This window comes from Anas platyrhynchos, chromosome 4 (genome assembly GCF_047663525.1).
Source record: "Anas platyrhynchos isolate ZD024472 breed Pekin duck chromosome 4, IASCAAS_PekinDuck_T2T, whole genome shotgun sequence".
NCBI lineage: Eukaryota > Metazoa > Chordata > Aves > Anseriformes > Anatidae > Anas > Anas platyrhynchos.
In genome coordinates, this window is record NC_092590.1 from 77,908,746 (window position 1) to 77,922,694 (window position 13,949).

Sequence of the window (13,949 nt, forward strand, 5' to 3'; positions counted from 1 at the left end):
ATCCATCAAGTTATCGGGGTCCTACAAACCGTTAGTTACTCTGACACAAACAAGTCAAGAGTTTTTCTGGGGAGATTTCATGAATCTGCACCTTTAAAACTTCCCTCAAAGATAGAAAAAGAAATTTTTACACAACTGCAAACACCCACAGCCACACATTTCCAATTTTTTCTGAATAAAAGAGAACCAAAAGCCAATGATGCTCGAGGTAACGAAGCAACAGGACCCCGAGGAAAGCTTCCTCAAGTCAAGCACTTCCCATGCCCCAGGATTTTTTTTTCCTGGTATCTCCCAACCCTATTTGTTGTCACCCAGCAAACTCCCCAGCTCAGGGCTGGAGACCCACAGGCTTACCAGCAGGAGGTCCTCGTCGCTGCGTGCGTAAAGCTGTGCCATGTATTTAGCATCACTTTTTAGAGAAGCTTGACATGACATTAGCAGAACTCCACGAGGGAAATGCTCTTTCCTTTTCAAAGCCAGCCAAGTCACTCGGACCTCGCGTGTTACCAGCTGGAGGGAAGGGAAAGTGCAAACAGCACTTTCTGCTTCATTATTTCAGTTTTAATCCTCATAGCAGAGAGCAATATTAAAGGAACGCTACAATGGAACGGATCTGCCATGTATTAGCACTCTGTGTACCAGGGCACATAACGAAGCAGTTGCAAGCAAAAATAAAAAAAGAGTTGGGGTTGAGTAAATGAGTATAATCATCTCGGAGGGCTTCCACATAGCTGAATTCAAATGAAGAAAAATTTAACCAGCTTTTTCTTCCTGCGATCCAAAAGTCAGCTTGTGCTGCTAAACACATAATGAGAAGGAAAAGGCGAAAATAAAGCTTCCCAAGCCCAGCCACCCCCACGCCCCACAGTACCATTGACTTGCGTGGCAGGAACAGCTCCTGCTTGGCGTGCTTTGTGGGAAAAAAGAGGAAAGTTTTGGACCACTGAAAGTTTGGATATCCAGACTCGTTTCTGCTTATTTTATTCTGACCCACAGATCACCAAAAATACCCCAGCAGAAATATCCTACAATGGACCACAGCACAACAAAGATCATAGGAAAAAGAATGCCCTAGATGAGCAATTTGAAGAAAGATCTTTCCCAAGCATCAGAAACACACTAACTTCTTCAAACTACTTTATTTCATCTCATTACTGCCTCCTAAAAATCACCATTAATTCAGATTAATTCAGGATTAATCTGTGTTGCAGTTTCCTTACCCAGCTGAACACGCAGCTGCAAAGTCATCAACCCAGCAAGAGCAAGCAGCAGGGTTCAGGGGCAGCTCTTCCAACACCAGCAAGCGTCTGCACCAAATTACGGTGATCCTATAACAGTGCTAGGGACAGAAGCCACTCCGAACTTGCTTTTGCTACATTTCAAACTGCTAAATGCAGGATTCCCTTTCATTTTTTGAAGAACTTTCCTCATTTTGATGCCATCTTCCAGAGCGTTTGTCACTTTCCCCAGCGTAGCTTTAGCTACTTATTTTCAAGGACTTACCATTGATCCCGCAATTAACTCATCAATGAAAATACTGAATAAGAATAAGCTAGGAAAAACATCAAGAGCTGCAATTGAAATGCCTTCCAAATGTGCTGTGTACTTCGTGAGCTTACCCCAAGATCACAAACCCCACTGACAAGACACAGTCAGAACACCATCGCTTCTGGATCACTCACCCTTTCAAAGACTAATTCAGGGAGTTTGAAATTAATTGTTTCTCGACAAAAGTCACCCTTGGATGTTTTCTTAATTCCTTTCAATTAGTTACAAACAGTTTGTTCCGAATTCTTGCATTTTTGTGCTTTCATCACCTGCTGCTCGTGGTGAAACAAGCATAGAATACACAAACACAATTAATGAATAATTGGACAAATTATTTCAGACAAATATCAATTCAATTTCAGACAAATATCAATTCAACCATCTGTATCCAGAACTGATTTTTGAGAGCATCTACGACTGAAATCCTTTCACTGGAAGTTTCTTCACTGCTGCAAAATTTGTGCTGCGTACCAAAGACCCTTGTTCACATTTATCCATTAGTTTACGTTCAAGTTTTATCTGGGAGGAGCTGTAAATGCTCTAAGTGGTCACAGATCATACCTGATTCTAGCTTTCCATTGCTTTTTCCCCACCTGGGGAGCCACAGGGAGCGAGGTGTGAGCACACCACCAGACCCAGCCATGCCTGAGGAGTAAAAAATCAGTTTTGCTAGGAAACGAAGAACACAGGGCATGCTTTCTCACACCTGCCCTGCTCCTTCCACGGTGTAGTTATCAGCTGGTAATGGATAATCAAGGAAAAGCAAAGCAGCTGCCGTGCAGAAGCACTTCAAAGGCTGCATGCAAAGGCAGAACTCCATGAATGCTACAGAAACACGGCTATTCCACCACAACCCAGCAATTTGTCGTGGTTTTGTAGCCCGTATCAAACCTGCTTGGTGTGTAAGTATAAAATAGTCTCGCTCCTCATTCAAATGCAGAATAAGTTTTTACATCAGAGTTGGTCTTGGCCAGAAGCCCGGTACCACGAGCTGCGTGAAAATTGTCAGCGTTTCCGTGCAGCGACTGAAACCAACAGCAAAATCCTCATGGTCTGCAAATGAACTGGTACTGGAGCTTCATCTGTGAGCTTACCTACAAGTAATATGGATTTCAGGAATAGGATTCGAAGAATGTAACGATGATTTGGTGTTGTCAGGTATGATAAGGGAGATAATCTGCGTATTTACACAATAGGCACTGACACTGCAGAGGCTGCTAGCACAGAGTTGTGAATCTTTTAAAAATAAGAGTTTACAGGCAGGGTTATAACATCAACAGCTTTATGGATCGTCCCAAAAAGACAGGGGCAAAATTAGTCATTTCTGACTAATTTCATATCCATCTGGATATGGTCAAACAAACCCAGCCTCCTCTGCCTCTCCTCATGCACCACCAGCCCCAACCTTCCTGGAGGCCTCCAGGGAACTCGGATGGCTCTGTTCACATCTCCTGCAGTGGCAAAAAAGGTGACAAGAGGGAACACACAGGTGCCTCCAGCTGCTACTTACACTTTACTTACTCTTTAATAGAGCCCAGCAAGCAGCCAGCCCATAAGCCCTTTGAGCAGGCACTGAGGCTTAAGGAAGATGTACACGAAATTATGATGTTATCCCACTTCTTTGGCACTGAACATGGACTGCCCTATTAATTCCAAACTAATTATTTTGGATGTACAAGTACAAGAACACACCGAGTTCCTGACATCTGCTAACACCACTACAGCCTCTTCAGCAATCTCACAGCGAATAATCAGAACAAACTTTCCTCCAAGCATCAAGCTCTTCTGCATTTTGTCTTTATTTGAATTAAATAGTTTAAGCATCTACCTGAGATTTCAGAGCTGCTCGTTTAGCATACAGCAGCTAAGCCATCCTAGCACCATTCCTGTGAAAGAAATCCCTTAATTGCTTACTATCTAAATTTTAACTCCAGCATGAAGTGTTCCTGAATGCTTTTAAGTAGAGGTCAACAACTTCTCTACATTCACTGCTTTGCATCAGTAAAAATGCCACTCATATCCCCAAGTTTTAGATTTTTGTGTAGATAACAGGTTACAGCTCTTGAAAGTATTATCTGTCATCTGAGTTTTAAGAAAATGCTCGTTCCTTTATCGCTTCCATACTAAATTACCACTGAAATAAAAGGTACTCTGTCAAATATGCCCTAATATGATGTTTCTACTTATCTTAAAAAAGCAAAAAATAAGGATTTCTGACGATCAACGATGGACTTACAGATAATAGGCACTAATACACAGTGCTTAAGAGCACGAATCACAACCTTGATCCTATTGGATCTTAGTTGCAATACACAAGTTTAACTAAACCGAGGATCAAAAACTTTGCTGCAATCATCCTCACAATCAAAACCAAACTAAAACCAAACTGTTTTCATTGATAAAACAATAGCATAAACAGGAAAAAGGAGCACTACATTGGTGACAGAATTTTCTCTCATTCAATGCCAGCAGTTCCGTAACATCTTTAAATCATCAGAAACTGGCACTTCAGCAGGAAGATACAGCCCCAGCTTCTCTTCAGCAAGCAAAAACTTGAGGTAAGAGTTGTTTCTTAAGACAGTTTTGAATGCAGTTAACAGCCCACTGCCTACCTGCATTGATTTTTGTCTATCAGAACAGACAGCACTGACAAGAAGCAACCAGGACACAGCAGCACATTACTTCTTTTGGTGTAGATTTCCTGATTTATGTGGCACTCACGAAATCACAGCCCTAGGTATTACAGCTTACAATCATGGGTCTTCAGCATCAGCCTCTCTTTGTCACTTGACAGTATAAATAAAATAATCTCTTGCAACAAAAATGTGCAATAAAAGGTGTAAGAGCAACCACGCTGGGACAAACAGAAGGTCCAGCTGGCCTCCTGCCTACCTGTACCTGCATCCCCTCGACCCACAGAAGAGGTAGCACTCCGGTAAGAGGCTTGGCTCAGCTCCATCTCGTATTCCCAGGCCTGAGCTCTGGTTGTCAGAGCAGCAATTAAACCTCAGAGCTAAACAAACGTAGAGAAGGAAGCACTGGCCACTGTGAAACAACAAAACAAGAAGCCCAAAAGGCATCAAAACAAACTGAGCTACGATGAATACCATGAAGATAGGATAAGGAGCAGGAGGCAAGTTCACTGGTCTCAACCATCACATACAACTGGGTGCCACAAATTAAACTATGAGACTTGTCCATCTGTAAATCAGCGTTCAGATTAACTTCGTTTCTAATAAAATATATACAAAAACACACAACCACAGCGCAAAAAACTTCCCTTTGGTTGTGCAAAACTTACTCACATGACTGCCTCCACTCTTTATTTTAGTTTCTATTCATTTTCCTGATAAGATGGGAAGATGAACCAATCCATAGTTCTTCCCAGGGAACACTGGCAGTTGGACCAGACGATCTTGGAAGGTTTTTTCCAACCTTAATGATCCTATGCCTGCAAAAATCACTGATACCTACCACGGGTTGTCACTCGGTGGTGGCACCTCGGAGGTCCTTCAGAGCTCCAGGGTGAAGCTCTGGAGTGATGACCACGAGATCCTTGCAGCTTTACGTTGGTGTTGATCCTTTATACCTCTTGTAATACACATTTTGGGATGTGACTCCCACGGACACCTCCAGCCCCAATCACCCAACATCAGCTGCTCCCCAACAGCCTGGGACGTGGGGACACGTGCGGGTGCCACAAGCCCTTTCTGCTTCTGCACAGCACCGAGCAGAGAGCAGGACAGGTACCCGCAGGTGCCACAACCATGCAAATATCACAGGCAGCTCCCCAAAGTCCCCAAAACGAGCAAATTTAGGAAGATCCCAGTCCCAGAGGGTGGGATGTGGGGATCTCCAGGGCTCCCCCTTTGCTCCCACAAAGTACCGGAGCCTCGTACGAGCTCCTTCCCTCCAAGGGAAGCAGAGGAGAAGGATCAGACCCCCCCCACACAGCCCTGAGGGGGCCGTGTCCCCATCCCCTCAGCAGGGCAGCGCCAGCAGCCCCCAGCCCACCCCCAAACACCACGAAAACCAGCCCAAAACAACCCAAACCCCCCTCAAATCCCTTCTTCCCCTTCCCCACACCCCCCTACGGGTACTCACGGGCACCTCCTGCTCCTCCTCATCCTCATCTTCCTCCTCCTCCTGCTGCCTCCGCTCTGCCTCACAGCGCGGCCCCTCCGCCATGGCCGCGCCCCCCCCCTTAGCTCCGTCGCTAGGGACTAGCCCCCCCCCCTCCCCGCGCATGCGCGGCCCGCGGCGGTGACCGTTGGGAGGGCGCCATGGCGGTGCCCGGATGGGAGGGAGGGAGGGAGGAAATGGAGGGGGGGCGCTGTCATGGCCGCCATCAGGCCTGAGTGTCACTAAGCACCATCCCCTGTCACAGAATCACTTCTCCTGCCCTCCCTTGGGGTGTCAGGGAGGAAAGCAGAGCCTCACGTCTCGCCTAACGCAGCCACAGTGCTGTCACTGCGAGTGCACACCGTGATACGTGATGTTTCTGCTGCTTTAGTCAGGGAGGGATGTCCCCACAAAAGCTGGGTGCTGTGTTTGCTCGGCTTACCCTCCCTCTAAAGCACCACGAGCAGCAGAAATTGCAAATTGCTGAGGTGACATCGTGACAAACCTTCCTCCGGTGCCATGGAGGAGTCTGGGGGTCGCTGGCTGAAGCTTGGCGATCGGTGTGCAGCGAGTGATTTCTTCATAAATAATCTTCATAAACTTACCCAGCTCCTTCTCAAAATCATTTAAGCTTTTCTGGTGCTGGGATAAGCCATACATCCACCCGTCGGTATGAATACAGATTCAGGCTGTCCACCTCGCTGCGTATAAGACAATAAATAACTGCACCAGCCTTCATTCCCTGCTAAGCAGAGGGAAGCTGAGATAGGCTGAAAAATAAAGGCGCTTTCGTGACATTTTCTGTCTCCCAAGTTATTTATTCTCCTCACAGCAGTTATCTGCCACGTATCCAGCGTAACATCTCCCAAAGGGCAGTGTATGTTCATTTTTGTCTCTGTTGGTTCTGCAGCCAATTGGGCGTTATTTTTCGGTACTGGATAAATCAGAGCAGTCAAATACATCGAGGAAAACATTCCCTAAAATAACTAAAATGCTCACAAGAAAATGTGGCTTTATATCCAAACCCGTCTCCTAATACAAATGCAATTACATTTTGCTGGTCTCAGCCCATCCTAGTCCTTGCTTATGCACATCCCCAAAATCATTGCCCAGTAATTTGCAAGTGAAACTTAAGGGAAAAAAATCATATAAGGAGGTGTGCCTGGGAAAACTGAATGAGGAAGATAAGAGGCAGCAATAAAAAAAAAAAATACCTCTGCAGGAAGCAGCTTCCATTCTTGCTTTTACTGGGAACTACAAGGAATAGCCTGTTTGATTTCAGTGCCATTTTCCCCTAATTACAGTGGTACAAGGGAGAGCAGAATTTAGCCTGTACGTTGTAGTGCTAATAACAGTTCCAAATGTCATCTGTGAGAAAGCTTGCCATTTGCTTTTCTCAGCTGCAAATGACTGAAGGGCTTCTCTTGTCATACAATACAGAAATTCTGTCATACCCTTTATTTTTAGAAGAGCAATTCACAGGCAGAGAGGGGAGGAGGAAGGGTTTTCTGAATGTTTATCACTTACACATCATACAGGAAGCTGTTCAAATTCTTTATTAATTTTCTAACAATATTCAGACTTACTCAGTCTGAGATGTAATATGTTAAAATCCTTTTCAATAAAATGTCACTTGAAATGAAAATTAGTGAGGAATTAAAAACAGGCCATCACTGTGGAAGATTATTAGAGAGCCAGGCCTGACCAGCCCTGCCTGGCTTGGTTTTCCCAAAAACTATGTAAATTCCAAGGGCTTTTTAATGATGAAATGTATTAAAACATAGCAATTAAATAATGCGCTATTTCCAAATTTCCAAAGCAGAATGTAAAATATAGGTGTCCCTTGTAACTGCAGATACCTTGCAAAAAGAAATATTTAAAAATCAGGTCCTGGCTTGTGCTAGTGATGTTAATTACAAAGCTTTTGGCATGGGGATTGTTTCTATCTCATGCAAAAGCACTCAGGCAGATGGGGACTCTACATGTGGCCTCGGTGGAAATGTTTAATAAAAACAGGTACATAGTACTGTGAATGAATTATGACCTGTTAAATAAAAGTCTCTGTCCTTACTACAGCTGGTGATACCAGGCAACCTGAGATGATAGAGAGAAAAGTAACCTATGAATGGCTGTGGTATCCTCAGCTACTGCGCTTTTTGACAGTCTTCTTGTCACACCGACAGAATCGGAGACTGTTTTTCAAGTATTTTGCCAAAGATCTAATTGAGTTTTCAGGCTGTAGAATTTGGATGCACTGAGGCACTTGGAAATTCAACATCAGTGAGAGCCAGTCAACAAGATTCTTCAGCTGGCCTGGGAAATCTCAGCTATTTTAGCGTGTGTGTTTGTGAACACTTAACAGAGCTTGCCCTGCTATGTCTTGTCCTGGTTTGTGATTTTAAAAATGTATTTGATTTAGTCTTGGTTAAAAAAAAAAAAAAAAAAAAGGCAGGTAAGTGGTGAATGGCAACAGATAAAGTGTGTCAGTGGGCAGAAGGGTGGGCAGCAAAGAAAAAAAAGTGCTCGTGCTCAGGAAGACTTGATTAGGCAGGTGACACAATTAGTGAAAGGACAGTGGGAGTGCTGTGTTAAAAGAAAAGCTGCAATGTGTATGTATTAGTGCAAGCTAGGGAGTTCAAACTAGGGATGCAAGACATGAAACCAGGTATTAGGATAACAATAACAGTGAGTTAGAACTCACGACTAGAGCACAGACACCAAAGAATAAGTGCTGTTTGGGAAAGAAGAAGATAAATGAATGGGAGCCTGTGCTACGTGCCTGGGTTTACTGGGCTGCAGGTATAGCATAGGAGCTGGAACACACAGAAGAGAACTGGAGTAGGAATACGGGATTTTGAGGAAAGCTGTTAAAAGGTTTTTCTCTTTGCTGCCTTCTGTGATTACTATCTGCCATGATTACTGAAATCCTGTTGGAGAAAGCTGGAGGCTTGATTAACTGATTCTAAGTTATATGGAGGGATAATCAGAATCTGGGCTTGGCTGCTGTCTTCCATCTCAAAAGAGCAAACTGGGATTAAACCAAAAGAGCTACTTAAGGAGATGAAATGACCTGAGGAACTTGGGTGCCTGGGGTAGCTAACCGTCCAAGTTAGGGGATCTGGTAAAATGCCTGAAATTAGGTTAAGTAGAGGCAAGCTCTGGGGACCTGAGCATGGAGAAAGCTTGAAATTTCTTTCTGTCAATGATACATGGCTTGTTTAAAATTTATGCCCCATGCTAGAGGGGAAACTGCATCAAAAGCCTCTGGACCTGGGTGGAAAACAACCTGAAGAGAGGATACTGTGAATAATCTGGGGCTCTGAAACAGGGATCAGGAGGACTCATCACCAAGAAAGCTTTATCCGAGGGATGAGAAAGCTTAGGATACAATTACAAGCATGAAAGGGTAAGCTGGGATAAGAATAGGATTCCCAGCACCTTCCTCCCAAAGAGTGGGTGATGCTGAGCCCTGATTTCAAGCAAAAGGAGAATCTCGTAGCCAACCTTCCCCCAGTGACCCAGAGCAGGCTGGTGTGCTGCTTATTGGCATCCCCTCCGACAACAGACACTGCAACTCCTGCAACTCTCACAGCCACAGATTGAGGACTTGTGTCTTGACTCACATGTTATGCAATCCTTCTCCTCACCAGGAAGCTTGAAAGAACCTATTAAATCTGCCCACACAGCGTCTCTAATGCCTGAGCTGAAAGTGTTAGAAAATTATGATAGATTTATGGAGCCCTTCTCCAGATTTCAGACAAATTAGGGGAAAGTTCCTTCAGAAAAATGTTCGGCTAATTATGGATTTTCCAGCTGAGATAATGTTTGGAGGTCTAACTTTCTCTTTAATTAAATCAGAGGTTTACGACTGAACGCTTACATTTCTGGTTGGAGTCCGTGGGGAGTAGCCTTTGAATTGGTAAATCAGCTGCCTGAATAAACCACTTGTCAAGCTAAAATGTTACGTTCCTTGAGTTATGTGCTAAGTTTAAAAAAAAATAAAAATGAATTTAATGGGGATGAAAAACGACAAACTGACAACGCTTGGAAACTGAGTTTTTCCTTTTACCTGCTGGGTTAGAATAGCACCTGCAGGACTTTCTGCCTGTGCCATCCCACCGGTGTGCTTCATCTCTGGTGGCAGAGGCCCTCAGGATTGTTTGCACCCCATCACCCGTTCAGACTTTGCTTTTTGCGTTGTCTAGGGCTGTCAGAAATACATTAACTTCTGCTAGTTGTCTTGGTGGCTTTCGGGTGCTTCAAACCTGCTTGTGCCTTCTTCAGACAAATCTCTCTGATAAATTGGAAAGAGCTGAAGTGTCTGGTTTGTGTTTGAAGTGTGGAGAAGTCTAAAAGTTTCCAATCTGTCTTCAGTCTACTTCAGTCCACCAGTCGGTAACTCCATCTACCACAAGAATGCCATCATGCCTTGGCATCCAAGGGATCTGAATTACAGGCCAAATGGAAAAATTCAGCTGATTAATTAAAACACCTGAGTTGAAGTCCCTACACAGGGGGTTTCTACAAGTGGATTGTGTTTAAAACCCTCTACAGTCAGTGACAATGCAGGAGGGGATCCTGTTGCCTAAATATATAGGACCTAGCTCAGCCTGAGGTCCTTGCACATCCCCATGGAGCTGGTGGGGTGAAGGCCCTCACCCATCTACAGGAGCGATTCTGGAGATGCAGTCAGCTACTGAGACGTGGGTATCTGCTGTAGGGTCAGCCGAATCACTCCTGCACCTCACAAGGCTCAGCCCTTCATACTTATCCACATCCAGTGCCACCTGAGAAGTGGCGGAGTACCCAGGACGTCTGTGTGGGGCCCGTAAATCCAACACCAGCCCTGTGGGAGACCTGTGCCCCTGTGGAAATGGACACGCGATATACCGCTGGGCATCTCAGGTAGCGCTGGGTGCCCGTGTTGGGCAAAAGGCCTGATCCTCGGATTTTTAATGAGTATAAAGGAAGCTTAGACACCTAACTCAGATACAGACATCCCTGTGTTCGCATGCTCCTGTTTGAGGAGCCCCAGCTACACTTGGTTGACTTGCACGTTCCCAAAAGGAGCCACTCACTCACTCAATACTCTCCAAACACTTCTCTGAAGGCTTTCTGAAGCAATCTGCTCCTTTCAGCACTGACTGTAAACCCACAGACGGATTTTCTCTGCCCTCCAGGTGACCATTATTGACGTGCTCAGCCCTCTCAGCTCCATCCCACCTCCACTCTTCCCTCTTTTCTACCTTTGCCTCTTTTCCCCTTTTTTTCCCACTGCAGGGCTGCCCAGTTCCCTGCTCCTGCACTCACCTCCAGGCTGTTGGGATGGATAAATAGCACGGCACTCATCCCAAGCTATATTCCTACAGGATCGGCTTCTAATTGGAGCTCAAGAGTGTCAGCCTCTTTTGTAGTCTGTGGGGAAAAATCATGCTCTTTTAGGGCATGAGTCAGCTGATCTGTTTTAAACATCTATTTTAGGATGAGATGAAGCGTGCCCTCAAAGTTTCTTTTCTTCTGTGTTGACTTTAAAGGGAGCCCAGGGTGTCTTGCTCAAATAGAGTTATCTGTAGTATGAAAGCCTATCTTTGGTCTGATGAATCCCAACATTAAAGAGCAGGGGTGACTTCATTCATTAGATATTCATTCTTTTGAGTGGATTCACTCAATCTCAAGTTCTGCTACCTGGCTAATGCATTATTAGACTCTTGCACTGATAACTCCTTAAAGTTCCCGATCTTCTCAGCTCTGCTTCTCTGTCAGAAGAGGATCTTGCCTAATACTTCCATGAGTTTATGGACAAAATATAGTGTGACCCCTCCCTAAATCTGTGCTTCCCTGATCTCCATCTGCCTTTCATTCTTCTCCTCCATGGCCACCAATGCACAAATTTCCTGATCTTCCACATTTTCTTTGAGTATCTCAAGCTGTCTCCTATCTCCTTTGCTCTCACTTTCATCCCTTCCCCTACTGCCTCCTTGCACCCTCGTTCCTGACTGCTTATTTCTGCTCACAGTTCAATCACAATTTAAGCCCTACCATCTCCAAAACCTCCCTCTCCAAAGCCCATTTGCCACCTCCATTCCTGCCCCACCTGCCTCTCTCCCTCCTCAAAGCTCACCGAACACCTTGCTGCCACAGAATAGTAGAAGCATTTAGGGTTGGAAGGGACTTTGGGAAGTCATTTAGCAGATCCAACTAGATCAAGTTGCTAAGGGTTTTGTTGAGGCGAGTTCTGAATACCTCCAAGGATGGACATACCAAATTTATTTGGATTCTTCCAGAGTCTATCCTTTTCAATACCTAAAATGTGCTCATTCCAGGGTCCCTCATGACTTCTTTAGGGTTAAATCTCAGCAACAATGCTACATCCTCACCTTCCCTCAGCAGTCAGTTCCAGAAGTGACAGTGAACTTCTTCCTGAAGTCTTGTCTTTCTCTGTCATCCTTCTGTTTCTCCAGTGGATCCTTCAGTATGTATTTCGGAGAATTTCTCTTCTTGCTCCCAAGGTCTCTGTGTAGGTCTCACAGGGCTCCATATGCCACATATGACAGCTCTCACCTTTGACTTGGGTCTCCTTCCTGGACCCCCACTCAAATTGTCTAAACATCTCTGACCTTTTCCACCTGAAGGCTCAGAGATGCACTCCCACCCCCAGCCATCTCTCAGCCTAAATGCTGCATTGTCCCCTTCTCTGGACTTCACAGCCTGACCCCCCTTATTGAAGGGATAGCTGCCAAACCAAACATTTTCCTCCAGTTGCCCTGTTCTCTGTGTCTTTTGTCTCTCTCCCCTCCATTGCCTCCAATTCAAGAGCTCGCTCTTCATTTTCAAGGTCCTCCCTACTTACTGCCAGGCATCCCTCATCTTTCATCAGCATCAGGAAGCCAGATTTTTTTTTTCTCTCACCAGGAGCCAGCCGGCACTACCCCTGGACTGATGTGCAACCTCTGTGCTGATGTGCAACCTCTGTGTTGATGTGCAACCTCAGTGCCCGTGTGCAGACAAACACCTCCAAGCCCTTCCCCATGCCACTGCCCCCGTTTTGCTGCGATTCCTGCAGAAAGCTCTCCAGCAGCCCGACTGGGGTGCTGAGCTGACTTCCCGTCATGCTGGCTGACATTGTATCATTGTTTTCTTGCTTTCCTCCATCTGTCTGTTTCCATCTGTTATATCTTGCCTTATCCTTAGACCAGAGCCTTTGAGAGGCAGACTGTCTTTTTGATTGCTGTGCTCGTGCAGCACATGGCACAGCGTGGCCCTGGTGTGTGAGCAGGGCTGAAAGGCATTTTAATGATAAACATACAATAAAATAACAGTGGCACACTCACAGCAGTGGGCACCCAGCTTTCAGCTCTCACGAGAAAGAAAAAAGGCCTTAAAATTGTACAAGACTTCATCTCTGTTCCCCAAATCCTCTTCCGGGGTAATGGGGAACTACCTCCGTTTTAATTCTCTGGTTGTCCTTAAATTACTTATAATTATCAGCCTCCAAAGTGAGACCAATAACACGGAACTGTAGTTCATTTTAAGACTTGGCCAAGAAAAGGCTGTAAGCAGACTGAGCAATTCCAATTCGAAGCAAATTAAGGATTTAAATTTAGCATGGCAACCAAAATCCTACAAATCATAAACCGCCGCCCCATGTTAAATGCACAATCATCTTCTTCTCATAGTCGGATGTTACACAGAATCCTTGTCATTTGGTTTCTGACCAGTCTAAAGTCATCGTTGCGGTATTAGTCATGCAATGAACGTCCGGGAACTCACAATGCTTAACATTTTGTTTCCTTCTTACTTCATGGAAGGGTTTGGGTATGGTTTTTTTTTGGAGTACTTTACTATTAAAGTACAGTATAACACTATTTTTGGACAGAAATCTTTAACATTAACAGAGTTTTTATGCTTTGCAAAAATAAGAGACCTACACGAGGTCTTATTTAAATGTTCATTCTTCATTCTTCAACTTGATGTTGAGTAGCAGAAGCAGTAAGTGATTTTGCTCTTAATCACATTAATGAACTTGATTATTTTAGGAATCCAAGCTGCTGAGCAAGTTACCTATTTTAGACTGTACGGGCATCATAAATTAAATGTAGCAATTAAATGTGTAGCAAAAAGCAGGTAATGTAATGAGAAGTTTTGACAGACGGGATGGTTGGGTGGGGGAAATAGTAGGAAAGCAACGGGCACAGGTATGTGTTTTAGAGGATCCAGTTGTCCCAGTTCGTCTTTCCCAGTACAGTCAAGGAGGAAAAATGATTTCCTAGAACAGGAAT

The 13,949-nt window shown here is 44.7% G+C and overlaps 1 protein-coding gene across 13 annotated transcripts in view; it reads right to left on the reverse strand.

The window, feature by feature from the left end:
- ALMS1 (ALMS1 centrosome and basal body associated protein) overlaps positions 1-5,773 on the reverse strand; it is a 66,727-nt gene extending 60,954 nt beyond the window's left edge. For all 13 annotated transcript variants that reach the window (XM_072037916.1, XM_072037914.1, XM_072037915.1 and 10 more), the window contains exon 1: positions 5,653-5,773. In XM_072037916.1, the coding sequence (XP_071894017.1) occupies positions 5,653-5,736 (84 nt within the window). In that variant the 5' untranslated portion in view covers positions 5,737-5,773. The remainder of the gene's footprint in view (positions 1-5,652) is intronic.
- Between the last annotated feature and the right edge of the window lie 8,176 nt (positions 5,774-13,949).